The 16601-nt window shown below is 57.3% G+C and overlaps 2 protein-coding genes across 2 annotated transcripts; one reads left to right on the plus strand and one right to left on the minus strand.

The window, feature by feature from the left end:
* The first annotated feature begins 251 nt into the window (after nucleotides 1-251).
* Nucleotides 252-6797, plus strand: PFKL (phosphofructokinase, liver type). Its single transcript, XM_086468156.1, has 22 exons — nucleotides 252-327; nucleotides 827-900; nucleotides 1004-1081; nucleotides 1170-1359; nucleotides 1563-1728; nucleotides 1810-1854; nucleotides 1945-2053; nucleotides 2375-2470; nucleotides 2548-2640; nucleotides 3005-3130; nucleotides 3238-3302; nucleotides 3462-3525; nucleotides 3612-3758; nucleotides 3871-3941; nucleotides 4061-4148; nucleotides 4274-4426; nucleotides 4579-4743; nucleotides 4955-5016; nucleotides 5345-5456; nucleotides 5537-5636; nucleotides 5769-5874; nucleotides 5976-6797. The coding sequence occupies exons 1-22, from the start codon at nucleotides 273-275 to the stop codon at nucleotides 6121-6123; spliced, it is 2313 nt and encodes a 770-aa protein (XP_086324282.1). The 5' UTR covers nucleotides 252-272; the 3' UTR covers nucleotides 6124-6797.
* Nucleotides 6798-10500: 3703 nt separating this feature from the next.
* CFAP410 (cilia and flagella associated protein 410) lies at nucleotides 10501-15638 on the minus strand. The gene is made up of 7 exons (XM_086468031.1): nucleotides 15562-15638; nucleotides 15155-15173; nucleotides 14400-14446; nucleotides 13356-13585; nucleotides 12532-12703; nucleotides 11774-11867; nucleotides 10501-10671 (listed from the first exon to the last, which is right to left on the minus strand). Exons 1-7 carry the CDS (start codon nucleotides 15636-15638, stop codon nucleotides 10546-10548), a joined length of 765 nt encoding a protein of 254 aa, XP_086324157.1. The 3' UTR covers nucleotides 10501-10545.
* Between the last annotated feature and the right edge of the window lie 963 nt (nucleotides 15639-16601).

Below are 16601 nucleotides of genomic sequence, written 5' to 3' on the forward strand. Positions count from 1 at the left end.
TTTAATTACACCGAAAATAATTATAGATTAAACTTTTTTAAAATAGAAAATGGATGTTAAAATAGCCAGCTCGCCCCGCTGGCACAGCCTGGGGCGGTATGGCACAGTTTGGCGTGGTATGGTGCGCCACGGCTGCGGAGAGAGGCGTGGCCAAGCAGCCGGAGGGGTGTGGCCTCACCGGTCGGGGGTGTGTCTCTCTCGGGGGCGTGTCCGGCGGCGCCGGTGCCGGCAGCGCAGCGATGGCGGCGGCGGCGGAGCTGGAACGGCTGCGGATGGCGGGGGCCGGCATGGCCATCGCCGTCCTCACCAGCGGCGGCGACGCGCAAGGTGGGGCCCGGCGGGAGGAGCGGGGCGGGGGGGGCGGGACGCGACGCGGCTCGGCCCCGGTGCCGCCCCGCGGGGGGATGCGTGGCCGCAGCCGCCCGGCCCCACGGGCGCGGCGGGGCCGGAGTCCGGCGGGGCCTCGGGGCGAGCAGCGGGGACGCCGCCCACGTTTCCCCCTTCCCCGCGGCGTTTCCCCATCGCCGTCCCCCTCCCCCCCCCCCTCCCGAGCACCCGCCACAGGAGGTCACTGGCCCCACGGGGGAAGGCCCACGGGTGGGGTGTCCCCCGTGTGTGTCCGACCCGGGGATAAGCAGCGATTTCTGTCTCGCTCTCAGGCAGTTGCTCATCTGCAGCTCTGACCCGTGCACTGAAGTTTCCCCAGTCTCTGCTTGTGTGGGTGTCCCCCACTCGAGGGGACACTTCAGGGTCACCTATAGGACCCGGTCCCCTATGGGGTGTGGGGTCCCTTGAGGCCACCCCGGCTCACGTCTCACCTTTCCAGGGATGAATGCTGCCGTCCGTGCCGTCACCCGCATGGGGATATACGTGGGAGCCAAGGTCTTCCTCATCTACGAGGTTGGGGTACCCCTCTGCTTCCCATCATGGCTGGGGGAGAACCAAATCCTCCCCCCGCCCCGTGCCAGAGTACCCCTCACCTTTGCCTCCTGCTTCTCTGCAGGGCTACGAGGGGTTGGTGGAGGGGGGAGACAACATCAAGCAAGCCAACTGGCTCAGCGTCTCCAACATCATCCAGCTGGTGAGGATCACCGGTGGGGCCATGGGATCCCCAATTCCTCCCCCCAAACCTGCATGACGAGCTGTGTCTCCCCCCTTTATCTCTCCAGGGTGGGACAGTGATCGGCAGCGCCCGCTGCAAAGCCTTCACCACCCGGGCGGGCCGGCTGCAGGCTGCCCGTAACCTGGTGGAACATGGCATCACCAACCTCTGCGTCATTGGCGGGGACGGCAGCTTGACGGGTGCCGACATCTTCCGCTCCGAGTGGGGCGGGCTGCTGGAGGAGCTAGTCCAAGATGGTGGGTGAACCCCCCTCCCAAAACCCCTGGGTGGGGAGAGACAAAAGAATTCAAGGCGTATTGAGGTCCAGAGGTCCACCCTATCACTATGACCCCCAGGGAGGGCTGGGCTCCTTTGCTGCTCTGCAGGATCCAGCCTGATGCTGCGGGGCGAATGAAAGCACCATAAAATAACCGGTGGTGTGGTCATCCCCCCCATGCAGGGCAGATCAGTGAGGAGGTGGCACAGGAGAACTGTCGCCTGAACATCGTGGGGCTGGTGGGCTCCATCGACAACGATTTCTGTGGCACTGACATGACTATTGGCACTGACTCAGCACTGCACCGCATCATGGAGGTGATCGACGCCATCACCACCACGGCACAGAGGTAAGCGTGCTGGCTGCTGGGTGCTGGACCACCCCGGGCATAGCACTCACTCTCCTTCTCCTCTCATCCATGTCCTTGCAGCCACCAGCGGACGTTCGTGCTGGAGGTGATGGGCCGCCACTGTGGGTAAGCCCCTGTGGGTGGGGAAGCCAATTGGTGGGTGCCACTTTCGAGGCCAGGACCAGTGCTGGTGCTGCCACTGTCATGTCTCCCCAGGTACCTGGCACTGGTGTCCGGCTTGGCCTCGGGCGCCGACTGGCTCTTCATCCCCGAATCTCCTCCGGAGGACGGCTGGGAGGACCTCATGTGCGAGAGGCTCGGGGAGGTGAGGGGGGGGTTCCTACAGTCCCATCCCCCTTTTCTTCCCAGAGAGTCCCTGCAGGGACCCAGGCTGAGCCCCGTGCCTGGTGCCTGGCCCCTGCGAAGCTTCGGGAGCTCCTGCCATTGTCCCTGTGAAATGGGGCACTCAGCCGAGCACAAATCAAGCCCTCGGGTGCCAGGGGCAGTGCTGGCTCAGGGGCTCGGCCGCCCAGAACCTGAGCCACCCCCTGGGCAGCAATCAGTGAGGCCGGAGGGGGGAGAAGGATGCTCAGACTCAGCCGCTGGTGAGTTTTGGCTAAGCCGCGGTGGCTGTTTTCCACCCCAGACACGCAGCAGAGGGTCGCGGCTCAACATCATCATCATCGCCGAGGGTGCCATCGACCGCAGCGGCAAACCCATCTCCTCCAACTACGTGAAAGACGTAAGTGCCCACTCCAGCACCTGCTCCGGTACCCGTGGTGGCCGGTGGGTCCCTGGCGTGACGTCCTCTCTCTTCAGCTTGTGGTACAACGCTTGGGCTTTGACACGCGGGTCACTGTCCTTGGCCACGTGCAGCGTGGAGGGACCCCGTCAGCCTTTGACCGTGTGCTGGTAGGTCCTGGGGGGATGCGGGGGGGGGGGGTGTCACCCTGCAGAAAGGAACAGGCAGCTGGGGAACTCTGCTCCTTCCTTCCCTCTGCCCGTTGCAAAGGTGGGATGAGGCTCCGACAGTCCCCATGGACTCGGCCCCTCCGTGCCGGACAGAACAATGAGCCCATTTCCCCTCATTTGCTGCAAATTTCACAGGTTTTTAAATAAAACCAGGAGCTCTCTGGCTGTAAATCAGGCATGCAACCAGTCACGCTGTTTCCAAGCCCATGGGAGCATCCCTGCGTGAGCCCAGGGGAGCATCGCACCTGGCTGGCACGGGTGGACCCAGTGTCACAGGGCGGCGAGTGCCCCTTTCCCTTTGCAGAGCAGCAAGATGGGGATGGAAGCGGTGATGGCGCTGCTGGAGGCCACGCCAGACACCCCTGCCTGTGTGGTGAGCCTCTCGGGGAACCAGTCTGTGCGGCTGCCACTCATGGAGTGTGTCCAGGTGGTGAGTACTGGTGGGGAATCAGACATGCCAGCCCACTGGGTGGAGGTCCCGTTCCCCTCCCTGCAATCATGGGTGTCACAGTGCTGCATCTCTTCCCCCTTCCCAAGACGAAGGATGTGCAGAAGGCCATGGATGAGAAGAGGTTTGAGGAGGCCATCCAGCTCCGTGGGAGGTGAGGAGCGGGGACTGGGATGGGGGAAGACATCCCTGTGGGGTGTCCAAAAGGACATGCTTGGATGGGGGCTTCTCCTGGGGGGAAACCAGTGGCTCCTGCAGCCAGGGAGGGTTCGCCCCACACACACCTTGGGGCCACACTTCCTTGTCCTTGCAGGAGCTTTGAGAACAACTGGAACATCTACAAGCTGCTGGCACACCAGAAGCCAGCGCAGGAGAAGGTGAGGAGGGATGGGGAGCGGCAGAGGACACTGTCCCCACCTTGGAGACATGCACTGATGTGCCGTCCCCATCCCTGTCCCCGCAGAGCCCCTTCAGCCTGGCCATCCTGAATGTGGGTGCCCCTGCTGCCGGCATGAACGCTGCCGTCAGGTCGGCCGTGCGGATCGGCATCTGCCAGGGACACACTGTCTACGTGGTGAGCGATGGCTTCGAGGGCTTGTCCAAGGGGCAGGTAAGGGGAACAGCAACCCTGGGTGCTGTGGGTTTCCCAGGAGGCCAGGTTTGGGCTTGGAGGGGGTAGTGGGGTGCTCCCCCACCCCAAAACCAAATGCTGCTGCTTGCAGATCCGTGAGGTGGGCTGGCACGATGTGGCAGGCTGGCTGGGACGTGGCGGGTCCATGCTGGGCACCAAGCGGTAAGCACAGCCCTGGGGGGGGGCAAGGGCATGTAGCAGGCGGGGACGCCACTGTCCCCGGGGATTGCAGGGACCCTGTGTCCTCACCCCATCATCTCTTCTCCCCTTCCTCACCACAGGACGCTACCCAAGACCTGCATGGAAAAGATCGTGGAGAACGTGCGGAAATTCAACATCCAGGGGCTGCTGGTCATCGGGGGGTTTGAGGTGCGGGGGAACCCTCAGCCCTGTTTCAGTGGAGAGTAGGGTGGGCTGTGGCACCCTGGGCCATCCCTTTTGGGATGCGGATCTGGCCCGGGGCCAGCATCTCCCCAGCCCTTGGCTCCTTGCAGGCATACGAGGGGGTGCTGCAGCTGGTCGAGGCCCGTGGGCAGTACGAGGAGCTCTGCATTATCATGTGTGTCATCCCCGCCACCATCAGCAACAACGTGCCTGGGACCGACTTCAGCCTGGGCTCGGACACAGCCGTCAATGCAGCCATGGAGGTGAGGGGTGGGGCAGGGGGTGCAGCTCATGGGGCTGTCCCGCTCCACCAGGTCCCATCATGTTTTGGGATGATGTGTGGGATGAACCAGCTTCCCATCCCGAGCAGCAAAGATGGGTTTTCCTGGTGTGACCCCTGCTTCTTCCGGCACAGAGCTGTGACCGCATCAAGCAGTCGGCCTCAGGCACCAAGCGCCGCGTCTTCATCGTGGAGACGATGGGTGGCTACTGTGGGTACCTGTCGACCGTCACTGGCATCGCGGTGGGCGCTGACGCCGCCTACGTCTATGAAGATCCCTTCACCATTCACGACCTGAAGGTGAGCAGGGCAGGAGCTGCTTTCTGGCAGCATTATTTGGGTAAAATAAGAAGGAAAATGGGAAAGGGGGCATGCTGGGTCGGGGCAGGATTTGGAGGAGTGTGACCAAGCCCTGTGTAGCTGCTGGGTTGACATTAGTGACACTTGGGTCCAGATGAGAGGACCAGAGGGACCCAGGATGGCTGCCAGCAACCTGACATTCATCTTGCAGGCCAACGTGGAGCACTTGACGGACAAAATGAAGACGGATATCCAGAGAGGGCTGGTGCTGCGGTGAGTTGAGGATCCTTGGGGACACTCACTGAAAAACCCAGCCCCGCGGTGGGAAGCGAGGCCGGAGCTGAGCCCTTCCCATGGCCACAGAGGGTCCCTGGGCACAGCAGGGTTGGGTTGATGCCACGCTTAGCCAGGGGGACAGTCCTGTGCTGCATGCCTGCACTGCCATCCCCACCCCGGCCCCAGCTGGGGAGATGGGCCAGGGCTCTGGGCCTCAGGGAGAACAAACCAGCAAAACCCCAAGTGTTTAGGGGAGGATGGAGGGACCCCCCGGGGATGCCAGGTTAAGAAGCAGCCCCCCACTCCCTTCTCTCTGCTCGCCCAGCAACGAGAAGTGCCATGAGCACTACACCACCGAGTTCCTCTACAACCTCTACTCCTCTGAGGGCAAAGGCATCTTTGACTGCAGGATTAACGTCCTGGGCCACCTCCAGCAGGTATGGGGAACAGGGCAACATGGGCCACCACTGTCCTCAAGAGCTGGGCAGGCTTGACGTGGCCATCTTTCTGCCCCCAGGGGGGAGCTCCAACCCCCTTTGACCGCAACTACGGGACCAAGCTGGGAGTGAAGGCAGTGCTGTGGATGTCAGAGAAGCTGCAGGAGGTCTACCGCAAGGGTGAGCCGAGGGCTGGGGGAGTCCCACAGTGGGGTGGCAGGAGGCTGGTGGCACTGGGCAGCCCCTGCTGCTCCAGGCTTGGCCACTCAGCCCCCAGCGAGGTGGCCGTGGTCGGCTCTGTCCCCCTTCCAGGGCGCGTGTTTGCCAACTCAGGTGACTCTGCCTGCGTGATCGGGCTCAGGAAGAAGGTGGTGGCCTTCAGCCCCGTGACAGAGCTTAAGAAAGTTACTGATTTTGAGTAAGTCCCTGTCCCCATGCCCCAGCGGTTCACAGGTCCCAGGGGGACCTTCCCAATTTGTCTCTGGGGCCACTCTAGAGCTCTGTCTCCTCCCTGCGCAGGCACAGGCTGCCCCAGGAGCAGTGGTGGCTGAACCTGCGGCTGATGCTGAAGATGCTCGCCAACTACCAGATCAGCCTGACCGAGTACATCTCGGGGAAGATGGAGCATGTCACCCGCCGCACCCTCAGCATTGAGAAGGGCTTCTAGTCACGCCAGCCTGAGCCATAGCCCCGTTCTGCGTCCTCTCCATCCCCACGTGCTACTCAGGGAGGACCGGGTCCCTCCCTGTTCTCAGTAGCCCTGTAGCTTTGCCATCAACCCCTTAAAGCAGGCAGAGTCTGGTCCCAGCTCCCAAAATGGCACATTCCAGCCCCGAATCGCTGGTACAGGGTCTGGTCCCTGTGCAGATGCAGAAAAGAGGTGTTGCTAGAGCCCAGCTGCACAGCCCAGACCTTTAATGCTCCCTTAATGGTTTCTTCCTATTATTTAATGATGGGATATCTCAATTCCTTATTTAGCGGCTTGACCGCCTGAGCCAACTGCTGCTTTTAGTCGCCTGCCCTGTGTGCGGGAGGGGAACCAAGGAGGATGCGGTGCTCTCCCAGAGCAGGTGGGGGCTTTTGGCTGCCCTGTGAGCCCCAGTAAAGCTCCATCCTCCTGTGGTGTTTGCCCAGTGGGGTGTCTTGAGGGCTCAGCGCAGAGCACCGGTCCTGGCAAGCCCCTCTTCCCTGGCCACCTTGCATGACGCTTGGCTGCGACCGTCACCACGCGGCCCCGGGTGCTGCGCCCATCATCTCACCACTGCTCGGTGACCCCCCCCCAATCTTGTACTGTTCGCGGCACTGCTCTCCTCCTTAGACATAAAACCTGCTGGAGCCAAACCTGCCTTGCCAGAGAGTGATTATTGCACACCAAGTCCCTGCGGGGTGGAATGGGGGGCAGACCTGGGGTTAGGACGGGGATGAGCAAAGCCAGATGGTTTGCTGGAGCCAGATTAACGCCAGGCCAGGATGATTTGCTGCTTTGTGCATCCTGAAAGCCTGGAAGAGTGGGACTGTGGCCGGCCTCTCCCTGGCCAGGCCAGGGCGGGTGCAAGGTCGGCATCCCTCTGCGGGCAGACTTTGCAATCACAGAGAAAAATTGCATCTCCCTTGTTTTGGTTCCCACCTTCAAAGAAAGCACAGAAGTGATTTATCAAGGCGATAACTGCCTTTTTGTTAAGGCAGCTTCTCAGGGTGGCTGCCAAGTGTGCCGGCTCCCGGGTGCAACGCTCAGGCTTGGCTGAGCTCCGCCGCACTCGGCCAATGCCAGATGGCTGCACGTAGCCCCTTTCCCAGGCCACTTTCCTCCTGGGGCTTTCAGCTGACAGCTCCAGCCTCTGGGATGCTGCCAACATGAGGATGCATCACGACCTCTTGAGTCGAACACGCAATTATTTTTTTTTCTCCCTGTGGAGTTGTCCCCAAGTGACAAGTCCCCCTCGATTTCAGTGCTTTTCTCCTAGCTGGCCACGTTACTTGGTTTAGGTTCTGGAGGAAGATGATTATTATTATATCTTCCCTGCCAGAGCTAGACAGAGAAATAACAGACCTTGCTGATGGAGGCAGCATCGCTGCTATTCCTGGGCAAGTATCTGCTCTGGGGACACCAGGCAGACCTGGCTGATCTTCCCAGCTCTGGCAGGTAGGAAACAGGCTTTTCCACCATCCCGTGTGCCACTTTTGAGGAGCCCCAAGCAGGACGTCTCGTCAGCCACGGCCCACCGTGCCACGGTGGTCCTGCACGCCTGCCTCACTGTCAGCCTCCAACAGTCCCCAAGGATGCTTTGAATGCAAGTCGCGTTGGATCTGTGCCTGCGGGCAGCCAGCCGCTGGCATTTTCCACAACCAGTAAACGTCTGCCCTCACTGCTCAATATCCCCCGCTGAGGCAAGTCAGGGTGAAAGCAGGTCACACCGAAAAGCCCCGGGGTTGTACTGCAACCCAGGCGGAGCTTCGTGCCTGGGTGCAGCTGGCAGGCCCCGGGCCTTCGCCTTCGGCTCCTCTCCAGCATGTTTTCTCCAGCATGGCGCTCTCGGCGGGGCTGGCATGGCACTGCAGCCCTCCCGCAGCCAGGTTTAGGGTGTGAATGGGGAAGGGCGCGTCTCCACATTCAGATCAGCTGCACATTTGGACGCACTTGGGGACAGGGGGCTCTGCAGCCCGAACACCTCATTTCCACTCAAAAAAAAAAAAAAAAAAAAAAAAAAAAAAAGGCCTGGAGCACCAAATTCCTGGAGGGCATGGGACAGGCACAGCCCTCTGGGGGGGCCAATCACCCTGTCCCCTGCCAGGACAAGCAGGAGAGGATGTGATTGTGGACCCAGGCTCCCCAGCACATCCAGTCCAGCCCTGGCTTCTCCCTGTCCCCAAAGAGAGAGAAGAGCAAAAAGCCATGAGCATCTCACAGCAAAAGGCAGGCTGCCAGGTTCCTGGAGGGAAGAGGCATGAGCCGAAGGGGCCAGCCTCACCCCTGGGATGTGCCGAGAGCGAGCAGGATGCTGCGGGGTCACCCTGCGAGGAGTGGTCGGAGGCATCAAGGGCAGCTTGCCTGGCAGCCTGTGCGCTGGTACCGGCCAAGTATGACGAGCACAGTACATAGGCAGCAAGCTCTGCTTGGGGACAGTCGTGCAGTCAGGGATTAACCGCCCAACTTCTCCAGCAGTGGAGAGGAACTGTGCCAGAGCAGCCTCAGGCCGTGGCAATTGCTCCATTAACCACTTTCACTCCAAACAAGCCCCAATGACAAACCATGAGCTTGCTTTGATCGCTCTCCTCCCAGCAAAGCTGGGGCGGGTTTCCAGCCCACCGCAACAGCAGGTCCCCTGTTCCCCAACATGGAAAGGTGTGACTTCTGTCACTGAGCTGGCTGTCGAGACAGCCCAGGAGAGGACTTGCCCTCAGCACAAGGGCAAGATGCAAACAAGATGATGGGCAAGTCTCTCGGGCCTGGCTGTCAAGGGAAGGCTGGTACATCATAAATCACACTAGCCATTTAAATGCACAGCTGGATAACGCAGAAGGCAAGAAATAGGTCATTTGAAGAGTTAAAGGCAAGTTCATCCAACTGACGAGGGTCAAACTCTTCCCCCCTCCTCCCACCAAGGTCAAGTAAACAGGCTTGTGGACACAGGGCTGTCACCATCCCTGAGGAACATGCCTTCCCCTCAGCACAACCCGGCACGCAGGGGCTCGGACACCTGCACAAACAGGGAGAGTGGGGACACGGACGGGCCATGCCACGCAGCACCAGGGCCCACAGCAAGCGGCATGGAGGGCTTTGTCCTATGTCTCAGGGGCCACTGTCCTGCCTGGGCAGGCTTTTGCACCTCTGCCTGAGCAAGTGAGCTTTGCTCACCATCTCTTTTGCTTCCTGCACTGGGTGTAGACTACTCGTGGCTGCAAGAAGGCTCCCAAACCACAGGCTGCCTTTGAAAAGCAGCTTGGTGCAGTTACCAACCAGCACCGGAGGCGGGTGAGCCATTTCACAGGTCCAGCGAAGCGGGAAGGCGCAGGGGCCCACAGCCCTCCTCCTGCTCCTCAGGGCTAACAATGCAAGCCATGAACCAGACGTAATGGAGCAATGCCCAGAGTCAGTCGTTCTCACTCTGTTTGCTGAACCCCAGCCACAACTTACACATCCTAGAGGGATAATTGGTTTTATTTGGTACCGTCACAACGTTTTAGTTTGTATTTAAAGGCTCTATAAAGTAAATGTAGCTTTTTCAGTTAAAGAGAAACACCACCCCTGATGCCTCTGCAAGCCAGGCAGTAACGCTTGGCTTGTTTTCTCCTAACTGCAGAACACCCAGGGGCTTTTTGCTCTGACTTTAAGTTTCCTTAAGCTGCTCTAATGCCTGCAGGGCCATGTGGGGGTGAGAGTACAGCTGAGCATTCAGGATCTGGGAAAGAGAAATTTCTGTCTCACCTAGGCTGCACGGAGCTTTTCTTTTGGCCACCTGATCACTGAGTCAGATGCTGCATGACTAAGGAGGACAGAAGAAGTCAGGAGTTGAAGATAAGGAAGAATTTGACATTGACCTTCACAATCTGCACCAGACAGTTCTCAGTGATCGTTTCAGGCAGTGTCTCCGATAGACTTCACAAGAACAAACCTTTGTCATAGAAACTGCCTTCACAGTCTGCTACACACAAACAGAGGTTGGCTGAGGGTTAGTCTGACAGGGAGCCACCAAGCACTGACCTTCTTAGCCATCAGCGGGCTTTGCTCTTCAATCGCACAGCACAGCAGCACCTCTCACTGCAGCCCTGCTCACTTCTGCTTTGCCGATTCGCCTGCAGCTCCCATCAAAAAGTCCCAGCAACATGAGATACAGGTGTTAATGGAGCCTGCTACGCAAGCAGGAAAGCTCCTGCAGTCCAGGTCAGGTCCTGCCGGTGCCAGCATGACAGAGCCAGGGGCAATGTCAGGAGCTACAGGGGCAGCCAGCAGCACCCTGTCCCAGCTCCTCCGTAGGGGAAGCACAGCAGGCAACACCGAGGCTTTGGCTTCAGCCAGGCATGTGTGGGTAGAACGGTGCTGCAGGTCTGGGGCTGGCTGGTGCTCCGGGGAGGTTTATAATGGGCACCGTCACTCCTCCTGCAGCTCCATCTTCTGAAGGGTCTGGAGCCTCCTCCCTACTGACTGCTGGACGATCTCCAGACCCTCTGCGTCCAGTTCCTTCATAAGAAGCAGGATGGCATTCAGGACATTGTTCTGTTGGGATGAGACAGACACTGCTTTATACAAGCATGTTAACATCAGTCCAAAAAAGGACACTTGATTTTCAAAGAGCAGCTCTTTCTAAGAACTCCACCACCACCACTACCACCAGCAGTGGTTTTCAACAGCCACCTGCAGCTACAGGGACAGAACAACCAAGCCCTCAGGGCAAACATGGGCAGGGACTGCATGTGATGAGGCTAACTGGAACACAGGACAAGCCAGTCTGCCCAGGCCTGCACAGACTGCCCGCACGCCTTGGGCTCCTGGCTGCCTTCCCAGTTGTCTTCTGTTAGGAGAGGCACATTCAACAGCAGCCACCCTCTCTCTCCAGTGTGACAGAGTGTAGGATAGGAAAGGACAGGAACCCTCGGATCTGAAGAGTAAGAAGAGCTGGCAGAATTGCAGAAGCACGAGCTGGAAGGAACCCTCGAAGGTCCCCAGCCCAGCCTCCCACGGACACAGGACTACTGCCAACACCAGACCATGGCTCTGTCAAACCACGTCTTGAAAAACTCCACGAAGAAATTCCACAGCCTCTCTAAATAACCGTCCTTCTAGGGAAAATCTTTTTCCTAACGTCCAACTTGAACCTCCCCAGCTGCAATCTGGGACTGTTTCCCCTTCTTTAACATTTTCTTTTCCCGAAGGCCAGGTGGTACTCACGCTGCTGCAAACCAATACACTCAAGTACACTTAAAACATGAACAGAAGAGAGATTGCAGGCAAGTAATACCAGAATGAGGCAGAACGTGGTCTAGATCTCTCTCCGGCCTTCCGGTGCTGACTGAAGTGATGGCACTGAGCCCAGCAGACAGCAATTCACAGTTGAACGCCCAAGATCCATGAGGTTCATTCAAGGCTACACCACAGAGAGGGCTGAGGAAGCATCTAAGCTTTCAATTCAGCAGTCTCCTTTCTGCCAGGCTGCATTTCAGCCACTGCCCAGCTACCGTGTGTTCTTAGTACAACATCAGTGAAGGGACGCACGTGAGCTCGCGTGCAGACAGATTAAGAGGACAAACCCCATCTAGGTTTCTTTACATTGCATCAAGTCTTAAAGATGAAAAGCAATTGGGTCTTTAAACATACTCACTCTCTTCTTTCGGTTGCAGTCTGTCTCTCGAGGTGAAAAGGAGGAAAACTTATCCCTGGGAACAGGCTTCATATCAAGCTCCTCTTGAATTTTGCTAAAGAAGGGGAGGAAGAGCAAATGTTATTCTGACCAGCTGGAAAACCTTACTCTACCAGGCCAATCCTTTCTAACCATGGGCAACCACGTACCAAGTATCTAGCTGAAGGACTCAAGGCACATCTGCTCACATACCACCACTGCCTACAGACCACAACACTCCAAGCAAAACTCCCACATGAAGTAAGAGCCTCACAGCTAGAAAATGTAAACGAGCACACTGCCACAAGGAATCTGCTCACAGTCCCACCTGGGACTGCAGATTCCCATGCCTGATGCTATAGCTGGGACTGCAGACCGTGTAACAGCGCCCTCAAACAGCACATGTCACAGCACTGACATGTGCCAAAGTGTGTCGCAGAAGCAGACCTAAGCAGGAATGGAGGGGAGCTCACACTTCAGAGCATTCATCTCTGTCTGTACATGCAGCTGACACGCTCGAGAATAAGTACCCACCTATAGAAGAGACAGTTTTGCAGATATAGAACCAGACCCACAAGTGTTATTAAACCAGCACAGCTCCACCATGGTAACTGGAACAACAGGAATCTGAACCAGCTGCAGGCCTGGCCCATGGAATATCAGGGTTGTCTGGCAGGGTCCTTTCATGCTACACACAAGTTCAGCCCAGAAATCCTAACAGCTCACAAGCAAGCCCTCACTTTGTCTCCTCCAGACTGAAGTTCAGCAGTTCACTCTCGGTCTCTGTTGTGGACTCAGCAGCACTGGATTCAGTGGACTCGGGACAGCTGTCCTCCACGTTCCTCCCAGCTGGTGGGACCGTGATCTCCTCGCCATCAAGCAGGGCCTGGGACAGCTCTTCCTCTGTCACAGCTGCAACAGCAAAAACAAAAACCTGCTGCAATGAACTCCAGCAGCCCAGGAAGACAGCATCTGTAACGGGGCAGGTACTGCTGCTGCAGAGCTATACCGCAGGGGTTTGGTCCAAAAATTGTCCTTTGTACTGGCCTTTTGCTTTCACCCTCCTCCTGCAGTTAAACCTGCATAGGAGAACACCAGCAGCCATCACCAGTCTCTCAAAGTGGGAAAGGTATCAGGGAGGGACACAAACATGCTTTGCCATTTCTTGTCTCTGGAGAAGGCTCCAAAATCCACCAAATTACTGCTACCAGACAGAAAAGCTTCTCATTTTTTTGTGACAGCAGATATAGTTACAGAATCTTTGTTTTGCCACAGCACAGGAGAGAGCTCTAAAACCCCACTAATTAGTGGTACTGTCTCAGCTATAATGAGGCTTTCTCAGCGAGTGTTAACTCTGGCACCGCAGGGAAGGGAGAAAACCGCTTAGGAGCAGTGGTTCTTGCAGAGGGGACGCTCAACCTCAAACAGATCCTGCCTGGCTGAGTATCACTACCATGTCAGTGAAGAGTCAAAGGATGCTTTAACAAGAGCAACCAACTCATCACCCATTTCCAGCTCACCCTGCCCATAGTTTAGGGCTATTTGTTTACCTGCAAACACCCACCTTGGTTATCAAGTTTCTGTAGGCTGGGTAGGTTACGCAGTACCGTCATTCGGTAGCGGTGGGGGTCCGACCCACAACAGGGATTTTCTGACAGCCACAGGACCCTCAGCCGGGGTAGGTTTTTGAGGTAGAAGAGCTCATGTAGGTTTGCAATGTTGTTCTTCCTCAGATAGAGTTCACTCAGATTCTGGCACTGACTCAGTGGCTCGAGGTCCGAGATGCCATTCACACTGAGGAGAGATCGTGGGATCAGAGACCAGCGAGCCCATCCCTCCATTGCTGTGCTGTTCCAGCGGGAGCACAGCCCCCATAGCACAGTAGCTTTCCAGCCCCCTTTCCTGCAACAGCTTCACTGAGGAGCCTCGCCCTGGCACAGCACAGCAAGGGGCACTCAGAGGCCTATGGCTTTGCACAGAACAGAAATATACCATTGCATCTTTTTAAACAGAGGAAAGAATCAAAAAAGCAGGCTCTCCTCTATGCTGAAGACTACAAAACAGACTCTGCTTCACCCAAACGCCTGTCACACTTGCACCCTTTGCTGTAGCAGCTCCTCAGACTCACTGCATGAGAACCCATTTAAGATTTCCAAGCTAAAACTCTCAAATTTGCAGACAGCACTGACTCCGTGGGATCCCCAGGGCAGGTGAAGGATAGGTGTGTTGGAGGGAGGCTTACAGATACAAAAAGCTTTGTGATATCCAAAAAGCATTTCAACAAGCATTCTGCAAACTGGCCCCATACAGAGAACTAGAAGATCCCATCTAAACTACAGAATAAGACTCAGGGAGCAATAATCCGAAGAGGTTTTAACACCTCTCAAAACCAGGATTATTTTCTCTAGTAGCACAGGGAAAGGCGCAGAGAAGCTTGCAAAAGAAGAATCATTTCTGCAACTCTGCCGCTTGAGAAATCAGGCATGAAGAGCCAGGCAGCTCAGACACACAACCACAGAAAGGTGGTATGAAACCACAGACCAAGCCACAGCCCCATGAGAAAGGCCATTTCGCCTGCCCTCTCCAAAGCTGGCACTCCAACATTCACCTGAACGTAATCACCTCGATGTTGGGCAAGTCCCGGCATATCGATATCTGGGCAGGAAGACACAGAAACAGCAAGTTGGCACTCCCAGAAAAAAAATAAAAATAAAAGGCAATTTAAATCACAAAAGAGCAAGATAACGGAATTGATATTTGCTTCAGTTTAACTCAAGCTTAACGCCACCAGAGATTGCTGCCACAGTCAGTGCAGAGTCAGCAACTCCTCTGCCCTCTCCGCCCAGGAGTGGAAGCGCAGACACCAGCCAGTATCACGTCGCTCTTCTGCTCCAGCAACCCTGCAGTCTCCGCACCCATTTCCAGCCACCGCATGCAGCAAGGATCACTCTTATCCCAGACAGCCCTCTCGTAAGGAGAGTATGTCACCAAAGTCCCAAACAGCCGAGGTAGGACTCAGGGTCCCACTCTCCGGGGGTCCATGCAGGGCCTCAGAGAGGAATTTTCCAAGTGCTCTCTGGAAATAATGCTAATCCTTTTTCTTTTTTGGTATGACATGCTAATCAATCCTGAAAAGCACTGCAGCTCTTTGACACCGGGCCAGCCCAAATGCAAGCCTGCACCTTCCTCAGCACCCCATCAACTCTGTCCCCTCACTGTTCCGGCTGCAGGCCCAGGCTAAGGCTTCTCTCAGGCAGCACTGCAGGGTGCAGGCCAGGGCTAGACACTGGCAGCCGGAAGCTGTGGGACCCCTCCTCGCTGGTTTGTCCTGGCAGGATGGGAGGGGGACACCTCGGTACTTACATCTGTCAGGTGGCTGCCCCTGTGGGAGGAGAGCAGGGGATCACTGGGAGCACGGCAGGGACCCGCAACCCACCCGCCGCCCCCTCACAGCCGCGCACCCCCACCGTCTCCACCCTGTCCCCACCAAAGCTGCTCTGACACGGCCTACCACGGGCCTCATTATTCCCTAGGCCGCCTTGCCCCCCAACCCTTGGCTTGCCAGTGCCCCCAGCCCAGCCTGCCCCCTCAGCCCCAACCCGTGTCCCCCAGCTCTGCCTGCCCCCTCAGCCCCAGCCCTGCCTGCGTTCCCCAGCCCAGCCTGTGCCCCAGGGCCGCCAGTTTGCCCGGGGCCAGCGCCCTGCCCGGCTGCCCGCCCCGCCTCCCGCCGGGCCCGCCCGGCCCTGAGGCCGTCCCCCGCCGGCGCCCACCAGCAGTTGAGGCGGCGGACGCCATCGAGGGCGGCGGCCTTGGTCCGCGCCAGCACGGCCGCCCGCGTCAACCTCATGGCCGGGCCGGGCCGCCGGGCCCCGGCGCCACCGCCGCCGCTGTCGCCGGGGGCGGGACCCGCCGGCCGCGCAGGCTCCTCCCGGCCGGGGCGGGCCGGGCCTCGGCAGCGGAGCTCCATGGGGCATTGCCCGGCCTGCCCCTCCCCAGCCCGGCCTGCGGGGGCTGGCGGGCGGCCGGGAAGGGGGGCAGAGGCCCCGCTTCTGCTCGGGGTCTGCCCAGCCCGAATCTGGCTGTCCTGGCTGCAGAAGTCTGGGTGCCCTGGGGCTCCCTGAGGTGCAGTGTTATTTAAATACTTGATATTTACGTGTAAGTTTTATTATTCATTTCGTTAGATCTAGAGCATGTTTCATACATACAGCAACACCTTTATGTATATATATTTATATCTAACTTTACACGTGAGCATATATACCCCTATATATATATGAACTGTGCATAAATATATTTATTCATATTTCTACACCGCCTTATATATAGAACTGTAGGCAGGACTACTGAATGCAACAGCACCCGGAGCCCCAAAGGCAGTCCTCCTCCATCACATTTTGGAGTAAAGCTGCTGTGATGTGCCTCCATTTCGTATCTTCAGGGGCTTAACACGTAACTTCGGTGGTTGAACGGGGATAACTGAAACAAAAAGACCTGGAGAAGCAGTGTGGTTAGCAAAGACTTACAGTCCAAAATAAGGGTTAAGGCAGAATTTCCCAATGCTTTTTCTGCATGTTTCTGCTTTATTCAGCAACAGAAACAACTGCAGGATGGGGGCTGGCAGTTATTTACTTGTTTATGCCGGTGTTTTTTGAGTAAGCAAAGAGCCAAGAGATGCATTTATTGGGATTGATGGGCATGTGCTTTTCAGGAAAAATGTGGGATAAGTGGGTTAGGCAGATCATCCCTCTGCCTTTTCTTCTTTCTGTCTCTCAGTGCTGGCCTGTCATCACACCCATGGAGAGCTAGCTGG

This window comes from Leptosomus discolor, chromosome 7, assembly GCF_034619465.1.
Source record: "Leptosomus discolor isolate bLepDis1 chromosome 7, bLepDis1.hap2, whole genome shotgun sequence".
Taxonomy (NCBI): Eukaryota; Metazoa; Chordata; class Aves; order Leptosomiformes; family Leptosomidae; genus Leptosomus; species Leptosomus discolor.